The sequence below is a fragment of the Eimeria acervulina genome, genomic scaffold (assembly GCF_000499425.1).
Source record: "Eimeria acervulina Houghton genomic scaffold, Eah_scaff19, whole genome shotgun sequence".
Taxonomy (NCBI): domain Eukaryota; phylum Apicomplexa; class Conoidasida; order Eucoccidiorida; family Eimeriidae; genus Eimeria; species Eimeria acervulina.
This window is the reverse complement of record NW_013548835.1, coordinates 71,953-99,820: the sequence shown is the minus strand read 5'-3', so window position 1 is coordinate 99,820 and position 27,868 is coordinate 71,953. Positions and strand designations below refer to the sequence as shown.

Sequence of the window (27,868 nt, the reverse complement as noted above, 5' to 3'; positions counted from 1 at the left end):
AGGCAATAATACGGGGTTTGACGGGCGCTACGCTCTGGCTACCGCCAGCCTTGTTTTCACTCAGGTTGGAGGCCGCTACGATATTTCCACACTATAAATATATTTTTTTCTTCTTTTAATGAAGTGAGTCTTTCAAAGTACAATTAAAAAAATTCCGATCTTCTATAAAACACTGAACGTCGGACTGCTGCCTCTATACCGTGCGGAGCCCTTAATCATCTGTCTGCCTTGCATGGTCACTGAACACTTGCTGGATGACATTAGCGTGTCTAGCCATATGGAGGCTCATTTAGCAGGTCCGTGTGTTTTTTGGCAACTATCGCCGTTTTGTACCTTAAGCGCACACACGGCAGCCCTGATCACTGCAAAAGGCGCATTCTTGAACCTGCCCGTTGTCTCTTGCCAGCCAGCTGTAGCTGAGGTGCGGTTGCGCCGTATCAGAGCTAAGGGTTGGCCCCATAATGTTTTCCGTTGATTCAAAGCGCTACAGAGGGCTCAGGATAGGCCTGGTCAACGGCATATACACCCTTAACGATGCTGGGGAGGAGCGCTTCGCCGCACGGGAGGCCTTGGCGGGGTCCCATGAGGGGCCCTTGACCGCCTATGAGGCCGCTCTGAAGATCCAAGAGCAGTATATGGTGAAAGATGAAGCGCAAGAGGAAGAAGATAAGCAGAAAGAGGAGGAGCAGCGGGGCCTGAGGGAGCGAAGGGAGACCGACGAGATCCTCACCCTGCAGCAGATGCTGCCCGAGCTGCTGGGGGGAGGCAGGCTGAAAGAGGCACAAGGGTCCATCTGCTACTTCCTCGATAGGAACCCCCACAGCGCTGATGGATTCGTGCTGCTCGCGGAGGCCTTGGGCCACCAACAGAACCAAATGGGGGCCCTCGCCGCTATCTGGGGCGCTATCCACAACTGCCCTGGAAACCGCCGCCTTCTGCGTCTGTTAGCGCAGTATGAGGAGGCCTTTCTGATGCAGTGCTGCGAGCTGCCTTTAGAGTTTAAGGTTAGGGCGCTTCAGTCGTCAGAGGGAGAAGCCCCTGCAGGAACCGGGGACCCTGGAGGCCCCTTGGAATCTGTGTTGCAGCCTCAGGATGCGCCAGTAACAATCGTGAAGCAAGGAAGCCACATGGCTGCCTTTGCAAACAGGAGTCTTGGCCCAGGTGATATGATCTTTAAGGAGAAGCCGTTTGTATGCACTCCTCTTGTGCTGGAGAGCGGGCAGGTGTTCAGCTCTTGTTTTCACTGCCTGCAGGAGCGAGGGGACCCGAGCCATGCTTTCTCTTGCCCCGTATCTCCTAACACGTGCCCATTTGTTTTCTGTTCCTGGCAGTGCCTCATGAAGAACGCCCGCCTGCACGCTGTCGAGTGCACCTGCATGCCTTTGATATTCGCAACCGCCAAGGAGTCCGGCATGGCGGTGAGCTATGTGTTGCATCTCTTTCGGGTCTTGGTAAAGGCGTCTCTGCAGAGGCAGATGCAGGTGCCGCGGGACAGCAGTGGTCAAGGGGAGGAGACGCTCGAAGGCGACATCGGCGCCCAGCTCTTCAGCTTATACTCTTTTGAAGCCGAAGTTCGCAAGGGCCAACCGGAACTTCTGGCGAAGCTCCAACTGCTGATACGCCGCCTGCAGCAAAACGTTCCCCCCAACATGCTGCTGCACCTCACGGAGAAGGAGTTGTTGCACGTGGCTCTGGTTGTTTTGCAGTACTCCCAATACGTCACCGCCAGCTCTGCAGCAGCAGCAGTGCAGCGAAGGGATCCCGACTGCACTCTCGGGCATGTCTTTGCCCCTGCTGCTGCGCTGCTGCACCACAGCTGCGTGCCCACAGCGACGGTGACTCTGGACGAGGATGGCCAGCTGGCTGTGAGGGCGCTGACGCAGATTCCTGCGGGGGGCTACATCTGCATTTCTGCAGAAGAGGATCTGTTCAAGGCACAAAAGGACCGCAAAGCTGTGGAGGCCCTCCCCCGAGTATTCGGCTGCGGCTGCGTCCGCTGCAGGGAAAACGACGAGGGGGGGCGTCTCCTGAGGGGGATCCGCTGCTTCAAGTGCATCCGGGGTTTCCTCTGCCCGGCCAAGGACCGCCAGTTGCTCGCCCGCCTCAAAGCCTACGGCGAGGTGGGCCTCCTGCCAGCCCGGGCCCCCAGCGCAGTCAACGCCCCCGATAAGGAGACATCTAAAGAAAGCCCCACGCAGGCGAAAGCCTCAACGAAGTCCCCAAAGCCTAAGCCCCAGCCCAGAGAGAAGAGCTCTCACGCGGGGCAGCACGGGGCAGATGCAGAGGCAGTTGACGAACCGTGGCTGTGCAACTGCTGCGGGCTGACAGGGCTACAAGCCTCCAAGGCTTGTGGAGACATGGAATTAGACCTCAAGCAGAGACAGGAAAAGGCTGATGCGTATCTCGTCCAGGGTGCCAAACAACTCGCCGCGCGCTGCTACAGCGACCTCGTGGATTTCTACGGCAGCAAACTACACCCCCAACACTCCGTCCTCTTCAACGCGCACACTATTCTTGCAGGCCTTCTGGCAGAACAAGGCGGCAAGGACCTCCCGCGGGTGCGCCTCCCTGGTTCCTGTCTCCTGTCCCTCGTCTCCTGGGACTGCAGGGTTGGGGCCTGAGACTGTGGAGCGGTGTCTCTCCACCACAGCAACAGGCCGTTCCCTACTTGGCTAGCTAAGCATGCAGCAACATTTTGGTTGTGACCTCAGTCTCCAGTAGGGAGACATCTGCACATGCAGCTCCGGGGACCTCCTTGTTGCTAGATGTGGCCTTCTCGTCTCTCTGTCTCCTTCCGTTCTGTGGCCTTTGCAGGCCCTCATCATCCTTAGGCGGGCGGGTATGGCTGCGGAGACGGTCTTGCCAGCCACCTCAATGGTCAAAGTACATCTCTATTTGAAGCTCGCAGAGCTGACGTACAGAGTATGTCTCTTTACAGCAGCGACAGCAGCAAGGAGGACTCAAGGCTGCGGCAAGCGTTTATTTGGCGTTTTGCTCTGTGTCTCTTGCCTGTTACAAGCGTTCTACCGGATTTGCTCTTTGGGGGCAGGAAACTTCCTTTCTTTGCGCTCAGAGGAGCGGTAGAGCTGACGGCCTTGGCTTCTGCTGCTGGTGCTGCTGTTATCTGTCTCTACAGGCGATGCAGCTAGAGAAGCAGTGCCGTCGAGGTCCCTCTGTTCCTCCTGAGAAGATTTTAGAGCCTTTGTTTTGCGCCTTGTGGAACTGCGTGGCTTGCATGGGGAGGGAGGCGACCCTGTCTGTAGCTGTGGGTCTGCGTCTCCGTCGGTTTGCTGCCCTTCTTGGTGTCTCCACGCCTCCTCTCACTTACGCCCCTGTTGTCCGCACGGACGAGGTCATCGCTGCCCTTTATCGGGGGGCAACGGACTCCAGCGCTGCCAGCACTGAGGTAACGCCTCTTCACCCTTTCCCCTGCAGCGGGTCAGCCATTCCCTCCAGCTGCTGCTGCAGCTGCAGCAGTCGCTGGTTTGCTGCCAGGCGAAGTGCAGCTCCCTTCCTTTCGCTGAGAAATTGTGAAGCGGCTGCTGGTCCCCTTTCGGGGCTTGCGAAGAGCCGCTTGCATACCCAGCTGCCATCCCTGGGCACCAGAGGAGACGCCTGTCGCTGCTGCTGCAGGTGCTGTTGGATTCTGCCGCTCTTGCGTGTGTGCTGCTGCAGCATATCCGGAATCTGTTTGTGCAAGACCCCATGTCGATAGCTGCGGGCCTTGTCCGTCGCGGCTTGCACTTCCCGCTTGCACTGGAACTGTTCAGGGCCATGAAGGACACCCAGCATCTCCCCACAGGCCTCAGCCTTCTGGGCCTCGCGTGTCTCTACGCCCACGAAGCTATTGTCCGCGCGTAAGCCAATGCATGCTGCCACGACGTCGCTCTTTGCTAGAGCGCCAGCAGCAGCAGCTGCTGCTGATGTTACGCTGTCTGCACATGCTGCTCTTGTCTGTATAGGGGAGGCCAGGCTGCCGTTGCTGCGGCTGGTGCTGCCACTGCATTACTGCTACAGCTGGCTGGGCCTTACCTTGTGATGGCAGTCTGCTATTGTCTATTGCGGTGTGTGTACAGCTTGTTGAAGATGGGATACGACCTTTTCGCTCAGTCTCCATTAGGAATGACACCCCTTCTAGTGATGTGCGCCTCCCACGGAAGCCCTCTGGCTCCGGGGAAGAAGGGGAATTCTTCTGGTGTTTTTACTTCGGAGTCAGCACCCGCGCTAGAAGAGGCAGAGACGGAGACAGAATCTGCACGGTTGGCAATATTACGGCTGATGCTGCAGCACTGCGACTCTTTGGACGCCACAGCAGCAGTGGTACATCGCCACAGGCTTCTTGAGAGGAAACAGTCTGCATCTCCCTCTCCCTCTTCCAAGGCCCCTTCTTCAGGGCCTGCGGGAGAGACAGGCCAAGCTCAGGACCAAGCTATCCACAAGGCGAAGCCCGGAGGGCCAACGTTAGGGGCCAGCAGGAGACGGCTGCTGTTTGCCGCAGCCCACCGGCTCCTTGGGAGGAGCCAGGCACTACATTTTGCTGCCAGCAAGGGCAAGACACGACTCTGTCGGCAGCTAGTGGCTGCTGGGGCAGACGTCGAGGCCCCGAATATTGAAGGCGCCACGCCGCTTCACTTGGCCTGTGTCGCAGGGGCTTTGGATACTGTGAAGTTGCTGCTGGATCGTGGGGCCGATATCAATACCCCGACTTCCTCGGGGGAGACAGCTTTACTACTGGCTGCTTATTGGCTGCAAGAAGATGTCATTTCGTTGCTGCTGCAGAGGGGAGCTGACCCCACAGTGGTGACGAGGGCGGAAGGCTTGACAGTGCTGCATGCAGTGGCCGCAGGCGTGCTGCGCCAGACAAAACCTTTGTTTAGGGGCCTTGCATGGGAAGGAGACCCCGCTGCTGTCACCCTCGAAGGCCTCTCGGCGGAGACAGTTGCCAGGGGGACTTACACTCGAGGGGGCTTCAACTCGAATTCACAAGATTTCCAAATGGATCTCCGCATTCCGTCTTCCACCCCAGACGACAGCGACCTGCTTGTGTTCCCGGGGGAGTTGATGCAGAGGGTGCAAAGAGCCCAGAAGATGCTGTTATCTCTCGTGCCCCACTGCGACCCCTGTACGTACACCCGACGCACTCGCAGAGGCTTCACAGCTGCAGACCTCCTGCTGCATTCTTGGGAAGGCTTTGAGACTAGGCGGAACCGACTTTTAAAGCTAGGGGACCTGCGCCTGGCGCCTTTAACCCCTAAAGAGAAGACGCAGCTGGCAGAGCGATGGCACTTTGTGCTGCACCAAATCTATGTCTTGAGGGACCTCCTAAGGCCCCCTCAGCCCAATGGCACAGAGGGGGCGCACGGTGGGGACTCAACCCCAAGGCCTGATCAGAGCAAAGCCATTGAACATCAGAAGCTGGTGACCGCCGCTCCCTGGCTTTTCCGTGACGAAGTCGCACGGGCCACTGCCAGGGCCACTAGAGGGGCCCCTATTATGGAGGCAACTGTTAATGGCTGAGCCCCCAGGCCCCGCAGGGGTGTTCTAGGCATTATATCCCGCGGGCAGTCTTCCTCTAGTGCTTATATTCAGTTATCCCAGTAGTAGTTACAAACAAGTGTATTAACAGGTATATGCACAGATGCGGAACATATAAACGTAGATCTAATAGTGTGTATAGATGTACTGAGTATGATACTGGTATATAAGTGGATATCAGCACAGCTATAATACTGCCATAGCTGAATATAAACACAGATACTTCAGACCAAAGAGACTGATTGTGTGCTTGTTGTCTGGCCTGTCTCTGCGGGGCAGACAGCAATCTGTTCCCTTGCATCCCCCTGTAGCCTCTTTCTCAAGGCGAGCGAACTGCGCAGGGGTTGGGATGCTGCAGCTCCCAAAATAGTGTGTGTAGAGGACTCCACGCCCACATCATAGAGGGCAACACGAAGACACCAGGAGTCAGCTGACTACCCCTCTAGGCAAGGAGTCATAACCTCTTATAATGAGCTTTGCCCGTTCCCTGTCTGCACTTGCTGCCTCTTCATAGAAACCCCGCCTATCCTTTATACTGAGACCGGAGGAGAAGCGAAGTTGAGGGGTGCGGGGTGAAGGCATACAATTAGTTAAGATGAGCCTTGGGAGCTGGTATCTGTGCACACCGCACAGTCTGGAGGGCCCCCTCGGTGCTTAATACAGGAAAGTAAAAGACATTACCTGCTGTGCAGTTCAGCCAATGCAGCCGAGCGAGCCCAAGGCATTTGAGTGCCCGCTGCGTGCAAAGGGGAGTTCAGTAAGGTGGACTCCTTCTGCTGCATGCGCATGCAGCACAGCAGTTTCACCGACCTACATGAGCTGTGGGGCCCGCAAAGCCCCATTATGACTGCCTGTTTGTCCTAGTTTGTGTGGTAGTACTGTGGGAGGCCTTGCATCTGCAATTGTATTTAGGGGATAAGAGTTCCATTAGATGAAAGCAACTGTACACATCAAATATACTGCAAATGACACCAAACACACTACAGACAAAGAGGCTACTGCCACCAACAAACTGAAGCTCAGTCTTCAGCGGCTTTTGCGTGGGATGTTTGCCCAACCCTCCGGGGGAAACCTTCGCATAAAACCCGAAAAAGATGCTGTAACACTGTAGTTTCAATGGAATATATATATATATATTTATAATACATATATGTATCGTAACTCCCTGTACACTTAAGGATTTGGCTGCAGGCTCTATGAGGGTACGGGACCTCGGGGGGGGGCCCCCGAGTGCGTCGGTGGCGGGGGCCCCTCTCAGATGCCTAAAGCAGCAGATACTATAGCTTCTAATATCTGCGTATGACACGCAATGGTGGAGGCAGCAACCTCTTTTTATAGTTTTTGCCTGCGTCTGGGCTTCAGGGGTTTACTAGCGTGAGAGGAGAGGAGGCGTGCAGGCCTCTACTGCTCCTGTGTGGCTGGGGTCTAGGGTTTTTGTAGACAACATATTCTACTTGAGGGTCTCTAACTACACTGCAGACAGATCGCAGCCTTAAGGCCCAAGAGGGCCCGCGTACACCCCAATGGGGGGGGCCCCGGCTGCTGCTGCCACAGGCAGTTTAAGGCCCCTTGGCCTTCGTTGGTTCTCAAGCTTGGTGATTGTAAGCCAACATCCCTCTTATTATTTTCTCCGCTTTATTGATGAAGGGGCAAGGGCTGCGAGCCGATAATCCGGTCTTGTGTGCCCTGCTACTCTCTGCGTAGGGTTTAGGACCCAAGGGCATACTTAGGTTTTGAGGGTTTAGGGATTGGGGGTTTAGGGTTTAGTGGGTTGTGTGCAGAGTCGGGAGGCGCGGGCTGTCCCGTGGGAGCCACGGGAGGAACTTCTTCAGGCTAGAAAGGAGCCTCGTTACATGGCTGAGTGCAAAGGTCCACACCATATCTTCTTGCGCACTGTTCTTGCTGCTGCTGTTGTTGCTGCCGTTGCTTCTGTCGCTGATGCTGCTGCTTGTATTTCCTTTACACGCACAGTGTGGGGTCTACTGTCGAGTTCATTAGGGCCGTGGGCAGTGGCGACAGCTGCGGTGGTTGTACCTGCATTCTGTTCGTGTTGCTTTGGGGCTGCATGCAGGGACCCCGCGAATAGAATATGCTGAGAATATGATTGATGGAGTGCGCCTCCGTCCCACATTTAATCCGTACGTCAAGCTTACCAAGGCTAAGAGATACGTACTCGACAACTGGCCCTCCAGGTGACCTTCCCCAACACACAGAAGGATAGGGGATAAGCTCTATACAGACTGTTTACGGTTTAGGGTTTAGGGTTTACTTTGGGGTTTAGCCAGGTGCAGGGTTTGTGCTAGGAGCAGAGGCGTATGTTACCAGTCTTTCTCCGTTTATACCTCCCCACCCGTTTCTTGTACCGCCCAGAAAGCATGAACTTCGATGCTAAACCCTAAACCCTAAAACCCTAAACGACAGTAGCTTTAAGCCCTTTCTGCTCTCTCTACCCTTTGCTATTTGTCTCCGCTGCGAGTCTGGGTTTAGAATTTACGGCTTAGGGTTTAGGGTTTACTGTTTGGGGTTTAGGGTTTATGGACTGCAGGAACTGGGCGGACTGGAACCCATACAGCTGCTTTGTGAGGGGAAGCCGACGGCGCTATCATATCCCCAAAGACCTTATGCCGTATAAAGACGAACTTGGAGAGTGGCATCCCCCTCGGTACAGCACTCTCCAGCACGAAGAGCCAAGGGTTTAGGGTCTAGGACTGTGGTTTTAGGGTTTAGGGCCTAGGGTTTATGGCTGGGGTTGTAGGGGTTATGGGTTAGGGCTTAAGGCTTTTGTTTTAGGAGTAGGGATTAGGGCTTAGGGCCTTCGCTTCAGGGGGAAGACTTAGGGTTTAGGGGTTTGTTCTCATGGGGAGGATTTAAGGTTTAGGGTTTTGGTTTTAGGGTGGAGGGTTTAGGGTTTAGGGTTTTGTGTGCGGTCGCTAATGCAGACTCTCCGGTCGATACAAAGCTGACGTGGAGCGGCAGTACCGCCTCAACGGTAGGGCAGCGGCTCCAACCCTAAACCCTAATCTCTCTAGCCCTAAATTCCAAACCCTACCTGCGGGGGAGGGTTTTGGGAGGTGGCAGGCTTGTGTGGTCGCTTGAGCAGACAGCATTTATGTCCATTGATAAGGGTTTAGGGTTTGTTGAGGGTTTGTGTTTAGGCCTCGAGTGGGTGTGGGTGAAGAACTTCTACAAGGAGAAGATGCACATTCGAGACAGAGAGCCGTTGGGGCCCAAGAGATGGTATATTCGGGAGTTCAGGTGAGGCAAAAACGCTTAAACAAATGCAACAGAGAAGGACACACACTTTGCTAGACAGGGACAGAGGCAGCATATGTTAGACAACAACACGCGCGGTGTATGGACACTCGAAGGGAGCGGACCTTGAGGGCTCTTCCAATTTGCCTTTAGGCGTTCAAGTGCCGTCTTAGGGTTTGGGCTTTTGCTTAGGGTTTAGGGTTTAGGGCCTAGGGTTTCAGCTGTAGAGATGTTTGGTGACTGTCACAGGCAGCAACAAGTGAAGGAAGCGATGAAGAAAATGGATGACCTGGTGGCGGAGTATCGCAAGGTGAGCCATGGGTTTAGGGGTTTGTTGGTTGGGGCTTAGGGTTTGCAATTGGTGTATAATTGAGGGTTTAGGGTTTAGGGTTGCAGCTATTTCTTAGAGTCACCGCTTCACCCACGCAGCACCCCAACAGCGTGCGTCTGCCGCCAGCCGATCGAAGGCGTCCAGTCCTAGTCCAGTATAGCGTGGTGGAGTGTTGCTGCTGCTGCTGCTGTTGCTGCTGCTGTTGCTGTTGTTGCTGAAGGAGGTGAGGGACAAGCAGCGCTATAACTGGTTCGAGAAGGTGGTGCACGACTTCGCGGGCGAGCAGCTGTCCTCAGAGTACCTCAGGAGCAGAAAGGAGCCGAAGATATAGCAGCGGTTTTTCTTTAGACATCGGATTTACCTGCGCTGCAGCCTTTGTGTGCGGCAGCTGTGCAAGCCATCTGCAGCGGGGGGTTGGGTTTGTAGGTGGCAAAACCTTTCTGAGAGGTGCATGCAGTAAAGAGTGTCTCCTGCATAGTCTCCACAAGAGACAGAGACAGGGGCTTTTAAACGAATGCGGAGACACCCTATTTGACCAGTGCATGCAGGGAGGCCGACGACCTTTAAATGCAGTTCTGTTATAGCTGCCTCACCAGCTGCACAGACAGGCACTCCAGGAGAGGATGCCACCCCTCTTCAGTATGCGCCAATCTGTTCTTGAGGCCCGTCTCACTTAAGACTGTGGGGCTTCCTTGCTAGAGGGGTGGGGGGCTATTTGTGCTTAAACTCCGTTGCTTAATCTTTCCTTTAGGTAGTGCTGCTGTACACGGCAAGGCCGAAGGGGCAGAGAGGGTAGGCAACGGATTGTAACCCATGACGCTTCAGCAGCAGTAGTTGCTGCTGCAGCTGCTGCTGTTGCGACTCACCAATGCTAGCAACCACCACAGTAGGGTTTAGGGCTTAGGCTTAGGGGCTTAGGGTATATGAATTAACGTTTACGACGAAGCGTACAGGGGAGACCCTTTCACGCAAAGGCGTAGCTGCACTGCCCAAAGCGCTGCATACAGTACAGAATATATATTATCATATCTCTCGTACAAATATATATATATATATATATATGTATATATATAGAGATAGATATTGCATGTATAACTAGACATATACACAATGCATAGATGAATATATATATATATATATATATATATATATATATGCATCTATTCACAATTTATATGTATATATATGTATATGTATTATATAGTATATACATACATGTATATACATGTATAGAGTATATATATGTATATATATATGTGTATATAGTATATATATATATACATCTATTTGCGATTTCGAGGGGACTCAACAGCTGTAGGCAGCGGCGTGCAATGCTGTCTCCCGTTTCTCTGTTGTTCACGAGGCCTTGAGGCTCCCCGTCCCTGTCTCTACAGCCGGAGAAAGGAGACACTTGTTTATTTGTTTCACTTTGTCCACTACGACATCTCTTCAGTGCTGCTGTCTCCTGACCTGCCTTTTCTTCTGTGTTGCGGGTGCAACGCGGGGATATTGCGCTACCCTGTTATCTAATGTGTCTCTAAAGCATCGCTATCAGCCCCCTGCGGTGTCTTGGTGTCTCCGTGGCGCATATCCCGCTATTTGCCCTAAATCCTAGGCCCCAAAAGATGTCCAGGAGACTCCCTGATCCCTGTCCTTTCCTCAACTGTCTCCTTGAGGTGGCTACTTAGAGACAGAAATGAAGACAAAACAAAAAATTCACTTGTCTAAGCGAGCGTGCAGCTTCACTGCGTGGAGCTCTCCGCTGACGAAAGACCCAACGGGGTATACCACCACCTGGGCTTCAGCGGCAGACGATACTTGCCATCGAGACTGCACTGTCTCCTGCTGCCAGGTGTCTCCTCTCCACATGGCTGCGAGGGAAGGCCACATAACCGCACAGATGGGGCGCTGCTAATTGCAGCAGCATGTCTCTCTGCAGCGGGACTGCTCACCTTCAAGGGGACAGAGACGGCCTCATCGACGGTCCTGCTTCCGCTGCTGCTACTGCTGCTGCTGTTGTGGCTGCTGCAGCTGCTCCCCGCTGTTGTCCGTGGAGTGTTTGGCCTGCAGAGCGAGTCTGCAGCAGCAGCAGCAATACGCGGGCTGCTTGCAGCACTTCTCTTTCCAGTTCCTTCATCCTCCCCAGGGTGTAGCAGCAAATGAGGACAACGAGCAGCAGCACCTCGGCCTCCCTGTCCCCGAAGGAACCCCGCAGGCTGCACGATAAGGTTGCCCTTGGCTTGTGCAGGTGCATGTACCCGCTGCGGCACCTCCTGCTGCACCTCCTGCAGCATCTGCTGTTGCACATGCTGCTGCATCTGTTGCTGCACCTGTTGCTGCACCTGCTGCTGCGCCTGCTGCTGCGCCTGCTGCTGCGCCTGCTGCTGCGCCTGCTGCTGCGCAAACGACCAGGGCTGCGGTTGGCCCTGTGAAGGCTGCGGAACGCTGCAAGTAAGAACGGGCTGCAGCAGCTGCTGCTGCAGGGGTAGCATTGTTTGCTGCTGCTGCAGTTGCGTCTTTTGGTGCATCGCCTCGGCAAGCTGAAAGTCTCTTCGCAGCTGCAGCAACTTCATTTGCTGGTGTGGGCTCGGGTCCCGCTGCAGCAGCTGCTGCAGTGGTTGCTGCAGTGGCTGCTGCTGCGGCCACGGCTGCTCGGTGGTGTACTGCAGGGGGGCACGCAACACTGGCTGTGCCCCAGCCCTGTGCTGCTGCGTACCCTGCTGCTGCTGCTGCTGCAGCTCTTCAGGTGTAAATTGGTGCTGCACCTCCAGTGGGCACTGCGCAACTAGCTGCTGCAGCACTTTGGGGTCCCCAAAGTGCTGTTGGCTTGGAGTTGGCCGGTGCATGGGCTGTTGCTTGAGCTGCTGCAGCTGCAGCAGGCGCTCCTGCAACTTCCCCTGCTGCGCCTGCCGCTGCTGCACAGGCATCTCCTGTCGCCGCAAGAGGCTCTGCTCCCTCCCAAGGTACTGCTGCTGCGCAGCAGGAAGCTGCGTGGGGCCTTCCTGCGGAGTCTGCTGTGTCAGAAGCTGTTGCTGCTGGGGCGCAGACTTATCTACGGCCTGCAGTACCTCGTGTTGCTGCTTCCGCTGCTGCTGTTGTTGCTGCGTAGCATGCTGGAGGTGCTGCTGCAGCAGCGCTTGCTGCTCCACTTGCATTTGCTGCACCGCAGGCGGCGTTCCTAGCTGGCCCTCTCTCTGCAACAAGGGCAGCAGCTGCTGCTGCAAGAATGCTTGATGCTGCTTAGGGGCATTTGGCCTGTCTCCCAGCTGCCCCTCAACAAGGTGATGGTGCATCATTGGCTGACAAGGCAGGGCCTGTTGTTGTTGGTAGTGGCGGTGGGAGTGTTGCTGCTGTTGCTGTTGTTGCTGCTCTTGCTGCTGCTGCAGAGTGTTGCTTGCATCAGCGCATGCATGCGCAGTTTGTGGTAAGCCTACGGGGCTGGCGCTTCTCGCGCATGTGCTGTAGTCGGCTCCGCTGTCCCGCTGCTGCAGTCCCCAGTGTAAACTGCAGCCGTTGCATACCCCGTCCCCTGCTGCTGCTGCTGCTGCTTCATCTCCTTTGGGTGGCGCCTCACTGGCTACGGCGCAGGAACATGAGGCTTCTTCCAGTGCGGTTAGAGCTTCAAGACTGCAGCTGCAGGCGTCCCTCAGGTTCTCCAGCACGACTGCAGCATGGCTTAGGAGTTCCTGCAGGCGACAGTGAAGGGAAGAGAGGTGCTGCACTCTCCGAAACTGGCGCTGCCTTGCTAGCTGCTGCTGCTGCTGCTGCTGCAAATGCTGCAGCTGCTGCCGCCGTTGGTGCAGTTGTTGTTGTTGCTGCTGCAGTTGCTGCTGCTGCTGCACCGGCTCGGGTGTGGCTCGTGCGCTATGTAAGCTAAAAAGCCTTTCCCTTGAATGCAGGTTTGTCCTCAGCATTGAGGCTCCAGCCTCTTGTGCTGCTTCTCTTGCTGCAGTCGTCTCTGCTGCCAGGCGCTGCGTTGCAGTAGCTGCGCTGCCCCTGGCTGGAGCCAAGTTTACCTGTCCCGCTGCTTGAGGGCCCAAATGTGCAGCATTTGGAGACCTTTGCTGCTGCTGCAGCCAAGCGGGTCTCACTGCAGGAGGCCCTGGGGAGACAGGAGAGACACAGGAGCTACAGGGGGAGGACCGTATTTGCCTGTCTTCTCTTTGTGCTGCTGCAAAGACACCTGCACACGCACTAGACCACCTGCCTCCAGCTGGAGACCCTGCCCAGACGGAAGGATCCGGAGACACTGGAGACACCGCAGACAGTGGAGACACTGGGGACACAGAAGAAGCTGCAAATCGGGCTGACAGCTCCAGGAAGCAAGAGCCTGGATGCAAACAGTCGCCTTGATGCCCTTGCTGCTGCAGCGGCAGATGCTGTTGCTGCAGCAGCGGCAGATGCTGCCTAGGAAGCTGCTGCACGCTGTCCTGCAGAGCCTGTGGATGGTACTCCTGCTGTTCGCGTCTCTCCTGCTGCTCCGGCAACGGGGTTTGCTGCGGCCTTTGCTGGGGCTGCAGCTGGATCTGCTGTTCCTGCAGCCACTGGCTAGGCTGCTGCTGCTGGGAAGGCATAAAGCATTTCTGCTGTTGTAGGAGCCGATGAGACTGGTAGGGGGGCTGGTGTGGTAGCTGCAGCAGCAGCGGTTGCTGCTGTGGCTGTTGGTGTAGTAGCTGTTGCTGTTGTTGCACGCCCAAATGGTGCTGCTCAGTCTGCTGCGTCGGAGCAGCCTCAGGACCTTTTGCTCGCTGCTGCACGAGCTCTGATTGCTGCTGCTGATGCTGCAGTAGGGCCCTGCCCTCCGGCGGTGCCTCATCAACACGTGGCGAGGTAGAGAGAAGGCAAGTGCAGGTGCTGCTGTCTGGTTGTCTGCCTCCTTTTGTTGCTGCGGGAAGTTGTACAGTAGGCAATGCTCTCTGAGGGCGTCCTTGCTGCATGCGCTGGCCATCCAAAGCCCCAAAGGGTTCCTCAGAGGACCGAGTAAGCCCTCCGTGTTCATCATGTGTGTGTGCAGTCTGTCTTGAGGCAGCAGCAGCAACAGAAGTCTCTAAGACGGCCCCACTGGCTGCTGAGCCTGCGGTACCTCCTCTCTGCGCTGCATGCGTTGCTGTTCCCTGCATTCGCTGCGGAGACACGTTGGGGCGGGTCTCAGCCTCTGCGGTTGTCTCCACTTGGCCGTCGCGCGGGTTCGATTCCCCCCTTTGCATATTTGCTGCAGCACTACCAGATAATGCTGGATACGTAGGCTGCTGCTGCGCTGAACAAACACTGAACAGGCTCAGAGGCTTGGGCTTTGCCCTGGCGCTCCCTCGCAGCAGAGGCCTTGGCTCCGGCGCAGAGACAGTCGCAGCCGGAACTGCTGCTGTAGGGGGAGCGCCCCGTGCTGCCACACCGCACAAACTACGGGCCTTGCTGCTGCTGCTGCTGCTGCTGCTGCTGCTGCTGCTGGTAGTTTGCTGGCCGTTTTTGGCAGAGGCCCCCCGGAGATCTGCAGGGCCTCCGCTAACTACTCGCTGCAGCAGCGGCACGGGTTTTCTTGCTGCAAGAACAGCAGCGCCTTCAACCCCCCCTAAAACAGAGCCCAGGGCACTGTGGGGCTGCTTCTCTTTTCTGAGTGCTAGGCGTCCCTCTTGTGTCCCTTTAAGGTCCCTTGCCCTGGGGGGGATGGTGCTTGCTGCAGCAGCAGTTGCTGCTCCGTTGGTGCTGCAGCCCGTACTTTTACTGCCCGCAAACGCCGCAGCAGCAGGACCGGAGACAGCAGTCTTCTTGCTGCTGGTGGGTGCCTTCTGAGCCGCAGCCGAAGAGACAGCCAAAGCACGTCTCTTCAGCAGCTTACCGAACACTCTTCGGCGCAGGGAAGAGATAGTCCCTGCACCGCTGCGTTTGCCACATAGCTTTACTGGGAACGACGTTGTTCTTCGCTTCACGCTGCTGCTATTGCTGCTGCTGCTTGTGCTGCTGCTGCTGCTTGCTCCGCTGCTGCGACTGCTCCTGCTGCGACTGTTCCTGCTTCGGCTGCTGCTGCTTCGGCTGCTGCTGCTGCTTCGGCTGCTGCTGCTTTTGCTGTTCCTGCGGCTGCTGCTGCTGCGACTACTGTTGCTGCTGTGGCTGCGAGAAAGTTCCGTTTCGTTGCTGCTGCTGCTGCAGCTGCAAGTATAGCCGCTGCTTCTGCTGCTCCTAGATGAGCTCAGAGCAGTGATTGACGCTGTCTTTTTGCGGAGATTGAGTTTTGGGATCGATGGCCTGCCGATCCCAGACAGGCTAGCCGCCTTCTGGGCTTGTTTCTGCAAGTGCTGCAGGTGTGGTTGCAGCTGCTGCTGAGGCGGCTGCTGCAGTTGCTGCTGCAGTTGCTGCTGTAGTTGCTGCTGAGGCGGCTGCTGCATTTGCTGCTGCATTTGCTGCTGCATTTGCTGCTGCAGTTGCTGCGGCTTCCTCTTTTTCTCTGGGGGCATTGCGCTTTGTCCTGCCGGCCCCGTTCGCCTCTGCGTCTTCCGCAGCAACAACTCAGCAGCAGCAGCAGCAGCACCAGCTCCAGCAGCTTGAGATTCAGAAGACGTAGCAGCAGCACTCCTTACGGCTGCAACGCCGCTGGGCTTCTTTTTAAAGGTATTTGCGCTCCCTGCTGCAGCGCCAGCGGTCTTTTTGTCTGTTTCCCCAGGAGGAGTAACTGGAGCGTCAGCTCTCCACCACGTCTCACTGGCTGCTGCATTTGCTACTGTTCTTGCTGCTGCCTTCGCTGTAGCCACTGCTGCTAAAGTCCTCGTTACTGCCTTGAGAGCTGCTGCCGAAGTAGCTACGTTCTCTGGTGGTGCGGCTGCTGCTGCTGTTGCTGCTGCTGCTGTTGCTGCTGTTGCTGTTGCTGCTGTGGCTGTTGTTGCTGGTGCTGCTGTTGCTATTGGCCTTGCTAGGACTTTCTTTGGCCGAGAACCTGCAGGAGATGTTGGGCGCGTTGCTGTTGCTGTTGTTGTTGTTGTTGTTGCTGCTGCTGCCGCTGCTGGCAGCAGGGACCTGTACTTTGCTGCAGCCACAGCGGTGTGTATAAGATCTGTTGGAATATTGTGTGCGTCTGCTGATGGTGCAGCAGCCCGCACTCCTCCAGCTGCTGAGGGCCGTATAGCAGCAGGTCTTGAGACGGCAGCTTGTGCTGTTGTTGTTTGCCTTGCTGCTGCTGCTGAGAGGTCTCTCAAGGGCGCTGCAGGCCTCCCCACCTCCCCCGGTGCAGAACGCATCACCTCACCCCACGGGCTTCTGTTGGCGTTTGGAGGCTGCTGCCACTCTAAACCAGATGCCTCCTGCTGCCCTGCTGCTGCGGACCGCAGGGCAGCAGCCGGCGATAAGGGGGAAGGTACCCTTGCTCCCGCTGCAGCAGCAGCAGTAGCAGCAGCAGCTGCTACTGCTGCTGTTCCTGGTGCGTCACGAAACGGGAGGGCACCCAGAGCACGGTGTAACGCCCGGCCTGCTGCGCTCTCCAAGATCTGCAGCTGCTGCGGTTGTTGCTGTTGTTGCTTTGGCTGTTGCTGCTGCTGCTGCCGCCAAAGAACACCCTGGAGATGAGATGGCTCAGCGGGCCCTCTAGGCTCTACCATCCGTGCCAAGGGCACAGTCAGAGAGATGCAGTCCCTCAGCTGCTGCTGCTGGTGCTGCAGCACCAGCTGCTGTTGTTGTTGCTGCTGCAGTTGAATCCGCTCTTGCTGCTGAATCTGCTGCTGCTGAATCTGCTGCTGCTGAATCTGCTGCTGCTGCAGTTGAACCGTCTGCTGCTGCTGAATCTGCTGCTGCTGAATCTGCTGTTGCTGCAGCTGAACCCGCTGCTGCTGCTGTTGAATATGCTGCTGCTGAATCTGCTGTTGCTGCAGTTGAACCCGTTGCTGTTGCTGAATCTGCTGCTGCTGGCGGTGAATCGGATTCTGCTGTTGGTGAATCTGCTGCTGCTGCTGCTGGTGAATCTGCTGCTGCTGCTGCTGAAGCAGTAGCTGCTGCGGGCGGGAGGCGCTTGAGGTAAGAGGAGCCTGGGTTGCAGAGGCCGAAGACCTTTGGGTGGAGTCTGTTGTTGTTGCTTTTTCTGTTGCTGTCGCTGCTTTTGCTGTTGCTGTTACTGTTGCTGTTGCTGTTGCTGTTACTGCAGTGGTGCTAGTGAGACCTCCTGCGGGAGTGTCTCTAGGCTGCTGCTGCAGCAGCTCTTCTGGGTGTGGGATCGGGGATCCTGTTGTCTCCGATTCGCTGAAGTCTGATTCAGAAAGAGATATCTCGCGGCTGAGGGTGGAGTGAGACAAAGGAGACCCCCAACGAGGTGCTGTCTCCTGAGTCTCCTCAGCAGCTCCTGGCCTTTCAACAGGCATATTCCTGCCCTCGTGTCCCTGCTTATCTGGGTCCTGCTGCCGTTGCTGCTGCCGTTGCTGCTGCTGCTGCTGCGGCAGATGCTGTGGCTGCAGCTCACGCTGATGCAGCTGGTGTTGCTGCGGACGTTGCTGCTGCTGCCGCTGCTGCCGGAAATGGCTGAGTGGAGCTGGTGTCTCCTCCTCCTGTCCCTTCTCGCTCAGATGGTTTTGTTGAAGATCTGCATCTGGCTGAAGCGGCTCCTTTCGCTCTGTTGCGTGCTCCTCCGTCTGGGACTGCTCTGTTGGCCGGTGCTGCTGATGCAGCTGCTGCGTCTCTTGCTGCTGCTCTGACGACGTCTGCTGCTGCTCCTTGCGAAGGGGTGGCAGTGCAAGCTGCCCGTTCCCTTGGTGCAGCTGCGGGTGGTGAAGAGCTTCTTTCGGGCTGTGGCCCTCTTGAATTTGCTGCTGCTGTCTGCCCCACTCCTGCTGCTGCAAGTCTGTTCCGTCCTCCTGCTGGTGCTGCTGCTGACGATGGTGATGATGAGGAGAGTCCGTTCTGTCTTGCTGCTGCTGTTGAGAGTTGCTTCCGTTCTGCTTTTGTTGTTGCTGCTGCTGCTGGGAGATAGTTTCGTCCCGCTGCCGCTGCTGACGCTCCTGGCACTCGCTTTCTTGCTGGAGTCCCTTCTGCTGCTGCTGGTTCTGTTGCAGCGATACCAAAAATGTTTGCCGCTGCTGTTGTTGCTGCTGCTGCACCTGTTCACACTGCCTAGGGTTTGGTTGCTGCAGTTCGTGGATTATGCGTGGCAGTAAGGTGGCTGCTGCCCCTTGGGGCAGCTGGCACCCCTGTTCCTCCTGCTGCTGCTTCTGCTGCTGCTGTTGTTGTTGCTGCTGCTGCTGAAGATTCTCATTGTCTTGGGTGCGTGCAGCAGGCGATGTTGGCGGTGTTAGCGGGAGGGCTAGCGCTGGGGGCCCAATTAAAGAAGGTGGGGTCGGAGAAGGGGGCCCTGTCTCGTTCTCTTGTGAAGCTCTTTGAGGCCCCCCTGAGAGACTTGAGGTGGATGAAAGCTCTGGGGATTGCTGCTGCAGCTGCGGAGACACGAATGGAGACATCGGAGAGGCGGTCTCGTGCTGCTGCTGCTGCTGTTGAGGGGGCCATCGCCAGCTTGTTTACTTACTGTTATTCCTGAAGCTATAAGGGGATTCAAAGAAAACAATACCAAAGAGCAAATAGATAAAAATGCTTATTTCTAACAAATAAATAAATAAACACATGCAACAGGGGAACGCCACCCGCCGGAGTGACCTTCGGCCACGACCGATCCCGGGATCGTCTCCTTCCGGGATCGTCTCCTCCCGTCCCCAGCTCCACGCAGCCTCCCAGGCATCAAAGCAAAGGACGTAAAAAAGTTGTTGCTTTGCTTTACTCTTAAAAAATAAACAACAAGAGGAGGAAAGAAAGGATCAGAAGGAGACAGAGGGGGTGTTATGTTGTGTGCTGCTCTCCTGGCTGGTCGCGGCCGCGAGGCTGAGGTGTACAGACACCGCAAGAGCCATAAGAAGAAGCCCTCGCTCTGTTTCTTCAACTTCTACAGTTAATGAATACTGCCGTTTCACTGTTCCTACATGCATTTTCAAAGGTGCGTTCAGCCAACTACGGCGCTACCAGGCCGGTGAGACTTGCTGTGGCTGCAGCAGCAGTTGCTGCCGTTGCTGCTGCTACTGCTGCTGCGGTGTGTCTTCTATCTGAAGCCACTCCACGGAGCCCTGATGCAGTTGTATGTCTCCCTGTTTGTCTCCTCCTCTATATCCAAGCCTGAAGAGACCGTGTGCGAGCCGCCTCCGCCCCACATATCTTCCCCATCCCACCCCGTCCAGCTCCAGCTTGGGATCGATCGTTCCCGTTTCGCTAACTCTACCTCTCTCTTTCCATGTGTCACCTTTACATACCCTGGCCTGGAGACTGCGCAGGCCGCAGCAGCTCAGGTCTTGGGGCGGCGGACGCACCCCTGGGAGCCCGGTGATTCTCCAAGGGGCCCCCGTGGGTGCCACCCCTGTAATAGGGAAAGCGTTTGGGGGCCCCTATGGGGCCCTGTGGGGCCCCCCACTAGAAGGGAGTCCTTGCGGGGCCCCCCACACGAAGGTCAGAGGCGCTCTCTCTCTGGAGCGATCCTTCAGATAGGCTTGTTTATAATCCGCAGCAACAACTAACACCCAGCACGGACTCACCCGTAGCGCAGCCCTACCAGATAGCACAGACAGACAAACAGCTGCAAGCGGACACCGTGGGCGCAGAGTGCCCCTAACTCCACTAGGGAGAGATTGAGACAGTGAGGATACACCGCGAAAGACGAGACGAGACTCCACACGCAACAAGCGACAAGCTGCAATTGTCTCCTCCTCAGCTAAGGAAAACAGAGGCTGCCCATAGAGCTGCAGATGGCTTTAGCAAGTCTTCCTTGGGCAGCAGCCGCAGCGATATGCAGAGTACGCAGCGTCAGTGATACCCAGATGCGTAGAATTGTTTCCACTGTCTCCTTTTGTAGGGCTGCAGCTGCTGCTGTGTTGGCTGGCTGCCTCGTGCTTCAGAGCCTTGCTGCTGAGGTGCAGCATCTCCGTCGGTCTCAGGAGGAGACTCTGTCTCCTTAAGAGAGTCTGCTGTGTAAGCTGAGCTCCTCTCATGCTCACGCAGTGGGAAGTGTCTCCTTTCGTTGCACTGCAGCAGCTGCAGCAGCGGCTGCTCCTTTTGGGGGTTGAGGTCTTACTGCATGCATGTGAGTGATCTCAGCGCGCCCTTCAAAGGTGCATTGGTCGGAGGGCACCACACCGAGCTTGGCTAGCGGTAGCTAGCTGCGGCTAGGTGTAGCTAGCTACAGATCTGGCTAGAGACGCGCCCCCCCTGCGGACTTGGGAAGGGCATCACAGGAAGTGGGACCTCCTAACGAAGTACATCACTTCCTGAGCTGTACAGAGACAGAATGTCTCCTTCGGCTGTTGTCTTTGTGTAACCGGGCTCTTCATTCTTTCTTTAAAGCTGCAATCGATTCAAGAGAATGAAAGTGAAAGAAAGTCATTAAAATGCTGCATATTGTCTCCTTTCCTGTCTCCATACGCTCTGGGCATAGCAGCAGAAGGCCCCGTAGCTGAAGAGAGGAGACAGCCTGAGGTGAGTTGGGACGCCGCTCAGTGCAACTCATTTTATAAGGCGCTTGTGCATGCAAACAGAGTTAAATACCCTTTTGCTGTCTATAAGAAGGCTATAGGAGAGTGTTAGTACTCCTGCTTGCATGCACGGCGCCTTATATTTAGCATTTGCCTTGTGCTTATGCTACTTCGTCTGCTCATCGATCATAGACTCGAGAGCCTTCTTTCTAAAAACATATTATATACAATAACATATGTATACACTATATGCATACAATGCATGGATTACATATAATACATAATACATATAATATCTATATTATTTACTATATGAATGCGCCTTCGAATAATATATATATATTTCCTTTTTTTTCTAAGGCGCAATCAATAGACATATTTTCAGGTAATTAATTACCCACTAACACCCTGGAAGCAACCTAACAGACTCTACGACGTCTTAGGATAAACCCTACGGTGTACGTACACCTGAAGGAGTTTCTTATGAACATCCAACAACCATATAAAAGCCGAAATGATACAACGAGTTCAAAAGAAAATAACGACGAACAGCAGGACAACCACTGTGTCAACAAGCTGTGTTGGTGGTGGTGGTGCTGCTGCTGCTGCTCTCTGCTGCGTGCCTGCCTACGGACATATTGAGAATATAATGGGTGGAATATCGATATAAATACACAAAAGTGCGAAAAAAAATATTAGGATTCAGTAGCGACGAAATAAATACATGCAATCTCTCCAATATGCCGCAGTGGCCCCACTGCTGCTGCTGCTGCTGCCCTTGCATCCGCAGCAGCAGCAGTAGCTGTTGTTCTGTTTGTCTGTCGAGTCCTTTTGAAAGCTCCTGCCTACTGAAAGTAAGAAAAAGCCATTTTGCAGAAGAAGGAGGCAAGACAAGGGCCCAGGGGCGCTGCCGCCTCTCCCACCGGAGCAGCAGCAGCAGCAGCAGCAGCAACAGCAGCAGCAACTGTGGCAGCAGCAGCAGCAGGGGCTGAGTGGGCAGCTGAAGGCCCCGGTGTTAGGCGATTGTTCAAAGACTCCCTGGCGTCTCTGCCGGCCTTGTTGGTCTTGTTGCTGTTTCTCCCTCTGTTAAGCACAGAGGCAGCAGCAAAGAATTTCGTTTGTTTCGTTTGCTGCTGCCAGCAGCAGCAGCGGAGACGTCGGTGTGTCGCCGCCGCCAGTCGGCACATCTGCTGCCTTTTTGCTTGCTCGCCTTCTCTCCACGCTTTGCAGCACGGATCCACTTGTTCAGCAGCAGCAGCAGCAGCAGCAGCGTTCTCAGCAGCAGCGGCGGAGGCCACCCGAGCCAGCAGCTGCTGCTCTCGCTTCCTCCTTCAGTACCAACACCCCAGCAGCATGAGTGTCTCCTCAGCTTACTGCTTGTCTCCAAGGCGTCAATACTGCTGCTGAAGAAGGCTTCCGCAGCAGGGGCGTAACAACGCTCCATGCGGCCATGTCGCAGCAGCACCAGGAGCAGCAGCACGAGCTGCAGCAGCAACAGCAGCAGCAGCAGCAACATGAGCTGCAGCAAAGGCGCCACAAGCAGCAGCAGCTGCAGCAACAGCAACAGATGAAGCAACTAGATGCTGGTGAACCGTGCGGCGTCACTGCTACAAACAACAGCAGACATTTGTCAGAACCGCAGCATCAGCAGCAGCAGCATCAGCAGCAGCAGCAGCATCAAGAGCAGCAGAAGCAGCATCAAGAGCAGAAGGCGCAGGATTACCCGGCGTCGCACAGTGAGCAGCATGTCTTGCTGCAGCAGCGGGGGCAGGAGCTGGCAGAGCAGCAGCCAGAGCAGGAGCAGCTGCAGCAACAGCAGCAGCAGCAACAGCAGCAACAGCAGCAGCAAGAGCTGCAGCAGCAGCAACAGCAAGAGCTGCGGAAGCAGCAGCAAGAGCTGCATCAGGATCAGCAGGAAGAGCTGCAGCAGCCAGAGCAGCAGCACGAGGTGAAGCAGCACGAACTGCAGCAGCAGCAGCAGAAGCAGCAGCAGCAGCAGCAGCACGAGCTGCGGCCTTATGTCCGCGTACCCCCTCCCTCTGGTGGGGGTTCTGTATGCGTAGATGTAGCAGTGCTTGGCTCCAGCCTCTGCAGCACTCTCATCTGCGCTGCCCTAAGCCGCAGGGGCCTCCTATGTCTCCTCTGTGAGCCGTCTTTAACTTATGGGGGCCCCCACCGTAGCATGCGCCTCGAGGAGCTGCTGCAGTGGGCGGAGGGGGGGCCCGGGCGGGGGCCCCCCTGGGGCCCATCAGGCTCACCTGGGGGCCCCCCGTGGGGCCCTGATGACGAGGAAAGGAGACGGTCGCTCAAGAAGGGTTTGCCTCCCTGCCCTTGCTGCTGCCACGACACTGCAGCAGATAGGGGCCCCTCTGAAAGCCCAAGGGGGGCCTCAGGGAGCGAGCAGGTTGTAGCGCACGAGGAAGCTCCGAGTGGGGGCCCCAAAGGGGCCCCCTGCTCTCCTGGGGAGCCAAGGAGCCCCCGGCTGGGGCAGGAGCAGCAGCAGCAACAGCAGCAGCAGCAACAGCAACAGCAGCAGAAAGACATACCTGGTTCCCTAGGGAACGCTGGTGTGGGGTTCGCCCGCCTTTTGAGGGCCACGCGGCGCAGGGGCCCCTCCACTGCAGCAGATAATCTCCGCGGGGGCCCCCCTGTTGCGGGGGCTGCATCTGGGGGCCCCGGGGGTCTTGGTCCCTCTGAGGGGGCGGGTGGGGGGCCCCCAGGTTTGGGGGAGGGTCCTGATGGGGGCCCTGCAGGGCCCCCAGGCCCCCCTGCCCCACCAGGGGCCCCAGGGGCCCCCCATTTGTATAGGAAGGGAGAGGGGGGCCCCTTCGGGGACGGGTTTGAACGGCGGTGGTACTGCTTTGGGCCCTTTCTGGAGCCAGCAGAGGCCGTGGGGGGAGAGGAGACACTTGAGGAGGAGGGAGGAGACACTGAAGAAGAGACAGAGACAGATGCCAGCAGCACAGATTCAGCTTCAACAGACGCCACAGCAGAGACAAGCTACACTGCAACCACCAGCAGCACCACAGACACTCTACAAACCTCGAGAACCAACAGACCTGCTGCAAGACCCCCGCCGCTGCTGCAGCCCCCTGCTGCTGCTGCTGGCGCTGCTGCTGCTGCTGCTGGTGCTGGTGCCGCTGGGGGGCATTGGGGTGCGGGGCCCGTCAGCAGCCCCGCGCCTTCGCTCCAGAGGCCCTGTGGAGACTCTCCTGCTAGCGAAAGTTTGCAGCAGCAGCAACAGCAGCCGCAGCAGCCGTTGCTGCTGCAGCAAACCTCCAGCTCCCATCACGATCCTCTTACTGCAGCGCTTCATCACAGGAGACCTGCGGAGATGCCGCTGGCTGAACTTGGAGGAGACCGCAGCAGCACCCCACTGGCTTCTCCTGCTGAGCCACCTTGTGCTGCATCTGCTGCAGCAGAAGAAGAAGCAGCAGCGGCGGGAGCAGCAGCTGCGGCGGAAGCAGCAGCAGCAGCAGCGGGACCAGCAGCAGCAGCGGGAGCAGCAGCAGCAACAGCAGACGTGGGCCTGGCGGAGGCGGTCGAGGTGGCAGCGGCGGAAGCGGCAACTGCAGCAGCTCAAGCTGCAACTGCAGCAGCAGCAGCAGCCGCAGCAGACGCGGCAGCAGCAGCAGGGGAACCTCCCGGAAGTGTGGAGGCACAGCGGCTGCAGATGAAACATGAATTGATGGCAGAGGGGTCTCGCTTCCTTATAGACCTTATGCCCAAGTGTATATACACCTCAAGCGACATAATAGATGTGCTGCTTGAGAGCGGGGCAGCGAGGTACTTGGAGTTCAAGACCTGCGACGCAGCTGTACTGACAGCAGAGCTGCAGCAGCAGCAGCAGCAAGAAGACGCGGAGGTAGCTGTTGCAGCGCCGGTTGGCTCGCAGCAGCAGCAAGGGCGCGAGCAGCAGCAAGAGCAGGAGGAGCAGCAACACGACGGTGACCGCTCTGCTGCAGCTGCTTCAGTGGTTGTTGGGTTAAATGCATTCATTGCAGCTGAGGCTGCTGCTGCGGACATGCGCTCGAGGGCCCCCTTCGAGGGGGCCCCCCCGCGAGGGCGGGCCTCAGGGGGAGAGGGGGCCCCCGCTGCTGCACGAGATGCCTTAGGGGTGTCTCCGCTTATTGAAAAGATTGTGCTGGAGCCGACTCCTTTAAGCAAGAGCCATATATTTCATTTTGCTTCGCTGTCTCTTGCTGAGAGGAGAGCTCTCATGCGCTTTGTTGCTGCTGCGGGGGCCCCCCCTCCAACCACCGTCAGCGCCCCTTTTGCTTCTGCAGCCAACTGGAGGCCCCAGGGGGCCCCTGCTGCAGCGGCACGAAGCACAGCAGCAGATGCCGCTGCAACGACAGATACAGCAGCAACGAAAGCAGCAACTAACCGCGACGAAGGAGATTGCTGGGACTGCTACCTCGAGCAGCAAGGCTTGAACTCTCACCTGCGGCGGCTGCTGACTTATGGGGTGTGTCTCTGTGAAGAGCCCTTGCTGCCCGCGGCAGCCGCACCCCCAGCAGCAGCAGCAGCAGGAGCAGCAGCAGGAGCTGCAGCAGGAACAGCAAGGTGCAAGGGTGGACATGTTCGTCGTTGGAGTGTCTCAGAGGGGCAGAGCCGACTGCAGCTGTTTATTGCGGGCTGCGGTTTGTATGGCTGTAAGGGGGCCCCCTTACTGTACCCTCTTTACGGCTCTGGGGACCTGCCGCAGGCCTTCGTACGTGCAGCAGCTCTCAGTGGGGCCCTTTGCATGCTGGGGGCTGCGGTGGAGAGGCTGCAGTTCGTGGCTCCTCCCACACAGCAGCAGCAGCAGCAGCAAGTGCAGCAGCTGGAGCAAGAGCAGCAGCAAAACCAGCAGCAGGAGCAGCCGCAGAAAGAAAGCCAGCAGGAAGCCGAGACGGACGGGGAGGAAGACGCGGAGGAGCTGTCGTCGAAGCTGCAGCGCAGCAGCAGCAGCTTGGTGCTGCACTGCAGCAACGGCGAGCGGGTGCTTACAAAGCTGCTGCTGTATGAAGGCGGAGCCCTCCCTGCCCCCAACACAGAGCCCCTCATCTTGAGGAAACAGGCCCAAGCCTTCTACCGTTCGTGCTCCTCTGTCCAGCAGCAGCAGCAGCAGCAGCAACAGCAGCAGCAGCAACAACAACAGCAGGACCAGGACCAAGAACAGACGCAAGATAGTAGTAGCACAACTGAAATGGAAGGCAGCGGAGTGAACGCTACAGCAGCAGCCCCGACAGCAACAGCAGCAGCAGCTGAGGCAGCAGCAGCGGCTGGGCAGGCCGCTGCAGCGGCAACGCGAGCTAGCGAAACATCAACGAAGGCAAATGCCGTAGAAGATGCAGAACCGTCAGGAGGAGCAGCAACAGGCGCAGCAGCAGCAACAGCAACAGAAACAGGGGCCGCAGCAACAGCAACAGCGGCCGCAACAACAGCAGCAGCAGCAGCAACAGCAGGAGGCAGCAAGGAGATGGCAGTGGCCCCGTCGTGCTGCCGCCTGCTTGCAATATGTACAGAGCCTGTCTTAGGAGGTCCTGGCTTTAGAATGGGTGTTGTTGTCGCGCATGCAGCCTGCAGTGACACCCCACCGCGTGCTGCTGCTGCTGCTGAAGATTCCGGCAGCTCCAACAGCAGCACCAACACCAGCAGCAGCAGCAACAGCCACGCTGAGGCCGAGCTGCCCGTACATGTGCTGCAGACCGACTCAGCAAGTGCCGTTACCCCTAAGGGGTATTTCTTGCTGCACTTATCTCATGTTTGTTCTGCTGCAGTTCGTTGCTGCAGCGATTTTCCGCCTGGACAGCAGCTGCAGCAGCAGCAGCAGGTATTCCCTGCGGCTGCTTCCGCTGCCCCCGGTGCATGCGGCTGCTGCAGCAATGGGACGGGTCGTTTCCGTTGTATTGGGGGAGGGGTACAGGAGTCAGCAGCAGCACGGGGTGTACGTACAGCTACTTGCGGCTGCGGGGTTGATGTGCACTGCTGCTCCGTCCTGCTGCGGGTCCTGAGGGCTCTGTTGCGATCTGCAGGAGGCCTCCGTAGCTGCTACTTTCTCTGTTCGTTTCGGTATACTCAACATGTTGCTGCAGCAGCAGCAGCAGCAGCCGCAGCAGCATCTGCAATAGTGCCATTGCCTCTTCCTGCTGCACTGTCACAGCCTCAGCAGCAGTTGCAGCAGCAGCAGCAACAGCAGCAAGCCCAGTCAGATGCAGCCGCAGCAGCAACGGTGATGGCTGCAGCGAGTAACGGTGACGGAGCGGCTTTACCTGAAGATGCAGCAGCAGCAGCAGCAGCAGCAGAAGCTGGGGATGTTAAAGAGCAGGAGGAGGACCCCGAGTTGCTGCTGCTGGGGGCAGCAAAGACGAGGAGCAGCAGCGGGACGGTGCTTTCAACATCAGCAGCTCCGTGTGGGGTTTTGTCTCTTCCAGATGCTTGCGTGTCTCCTTGCTTCATGCTGCTGCAGGAGTGTGAGGGGGCGCGCCTAATGGTGCAGGAGCTGTTGCAGCAGCAGCTGCAGCCGCAGCAGCTGATAGGGAAGGGCCCCCAAGAGAGTATAGATGAAGGAGAAGGAGACACCACGAAGGGACTCGATGACACCCTGCAGCAACTCACCGATCTCTTGCAGGCGCAGCAGGAAGCAGCAGCAGCAACCCCACCCTAGTAACACATTACCCCCCACACAGCGCACAGACAAGAGCAAATCAATACAAATTAAATAAACGAAGGCCCTGCCAGCCTAGAGAGACAGATATATTCAGGTTGTTGTTGAGGCTCCTCCGTACTAGGGGCCCCCAAGCAGCCATTAAGGAAAGCAAGTTAAGTATGCATGCGTGGTACAGCTGAGATGTCTAAGGGCAGCAGCAGCAACAGCAGCAACAGCAGCTGCTGCAGCAGCTGCTGTAGCAGCACCGCTGCTGCTGCTGTGCCCACAGGAGGCAAAGGCCCGTAAACTTGCAGCTGCCTTCTTCTGTGAATGCATTTATGTAGATATCTCTTTATTTGTTTATTTTCATTTGCATTTATAGATGTATAGCGACGGCGCCTCCTGTAGATTATGCACAGATAAGGGAGCACAGACACCGCAACCTGCAGCTATTGCAGCTGCAGCAGCAGCAGCAGCTGCTGCTGCTGCTGCAGCTGCAGCTGAAGCTTTAGAGGCGTCTACTGGTGGCTGGCTATCTATGGTAGCTGCAGTAGCTAGCCAGAGCCACGTGTAGCTAGCTACAGCTAGCTGCGAGGCGCCGCGTTTGGAGGACTTACACACGGCACTGGAGCCTTTAAA

The 27,868-nt window shown here is 56.8% G+C and overlaps 4 protein-coding genes across 4 annotated transcripts; 3 read left to right on the top strand and 1 right to left on the bottom strand.

Moving 5' to 3' along the window:
* Positions 1-461: 461 nt before the first annotated feature.
* EAH_00004960 (ankyrin repeat-containing protein, conserved, putative) lies at positions 462-5,517 on the top strand (the record flags this gene model as incomplete). The annotated part of the gene is made up of 5 exons (XM_013393053.1): positions 462-2,558; positions 2,815-2,922; positions 3,137-3,406; positions 3,676-3,857; positions 4,077-5,517. 5 exons carry the CDS (start codon positions 462-464, stop codon positions 5,515-5,517), a joined length of 4,098 nt encoding a protein of 1,365 aa, XP_013248507.1.
* A 718-nt stretch (positions 5,518-6,235) lies between these two features.
* On the top strand, positions 6,236-9,449 carry EAH_00004950 (hypothetical protein, conserved; the record flags this gene model as incomplete). The annotated part of the gene is made up of 8 exons (XM_013393052.1): positions 6,236-6,292; positions 7,317-7,404; positions 7,607-7,727; positions 8,081-8,197; positions 8,475-8,524; positions 8,691-8,790; positions 9,001-9,097; positions 9,339-9,449. The coding sequence occupies 8 exons, from the start codon at positions 6,236-6,238 to the stop codon at positions 9,447-9,449; spliced, it is 741 nt and encodes a 246-aa protein (XP_013248506.1).
* Positions 9,450-10,860: 1,411 nt separating this feature from the next.
* EAH_00004940 (hypothetical protein, conserved) lies at positions 10,861-18,546 on the bottom strand (the record flags this gene model as incomplete). Its single annotated transcript, XM_013393051.1, has 1 exon — positions 10,861-18,546. The coding sequence occupies one exon, from the start codon at positions 18,544-18,546 to the stop codon at positions 10,861-10,863; it is 7,686 nt and encodes a 2,561-aa protein (XP_013248505.1).
* Positions 18,547-22,045: 3,499 nt separating this feature from the next.
* EAH_00004930 (hypothetical protein, conserved) lies at positions 22,046-27,247 on the top strand (the record flags this gene model as incomplete). Its single annotated transcript, XM_013393050.1, has 1 exon — positions 22,046-27,247. One exon carries the CDS (start codon positions 22,046-22,048, stop codon positions 27,245-27,247), a length of 5,202 nt encoding a protein of 1,733 aa, XP_013248504.1.
* Between the last annotated feature and the right edge of the window lie 621 nt (positions 27,248-27,868).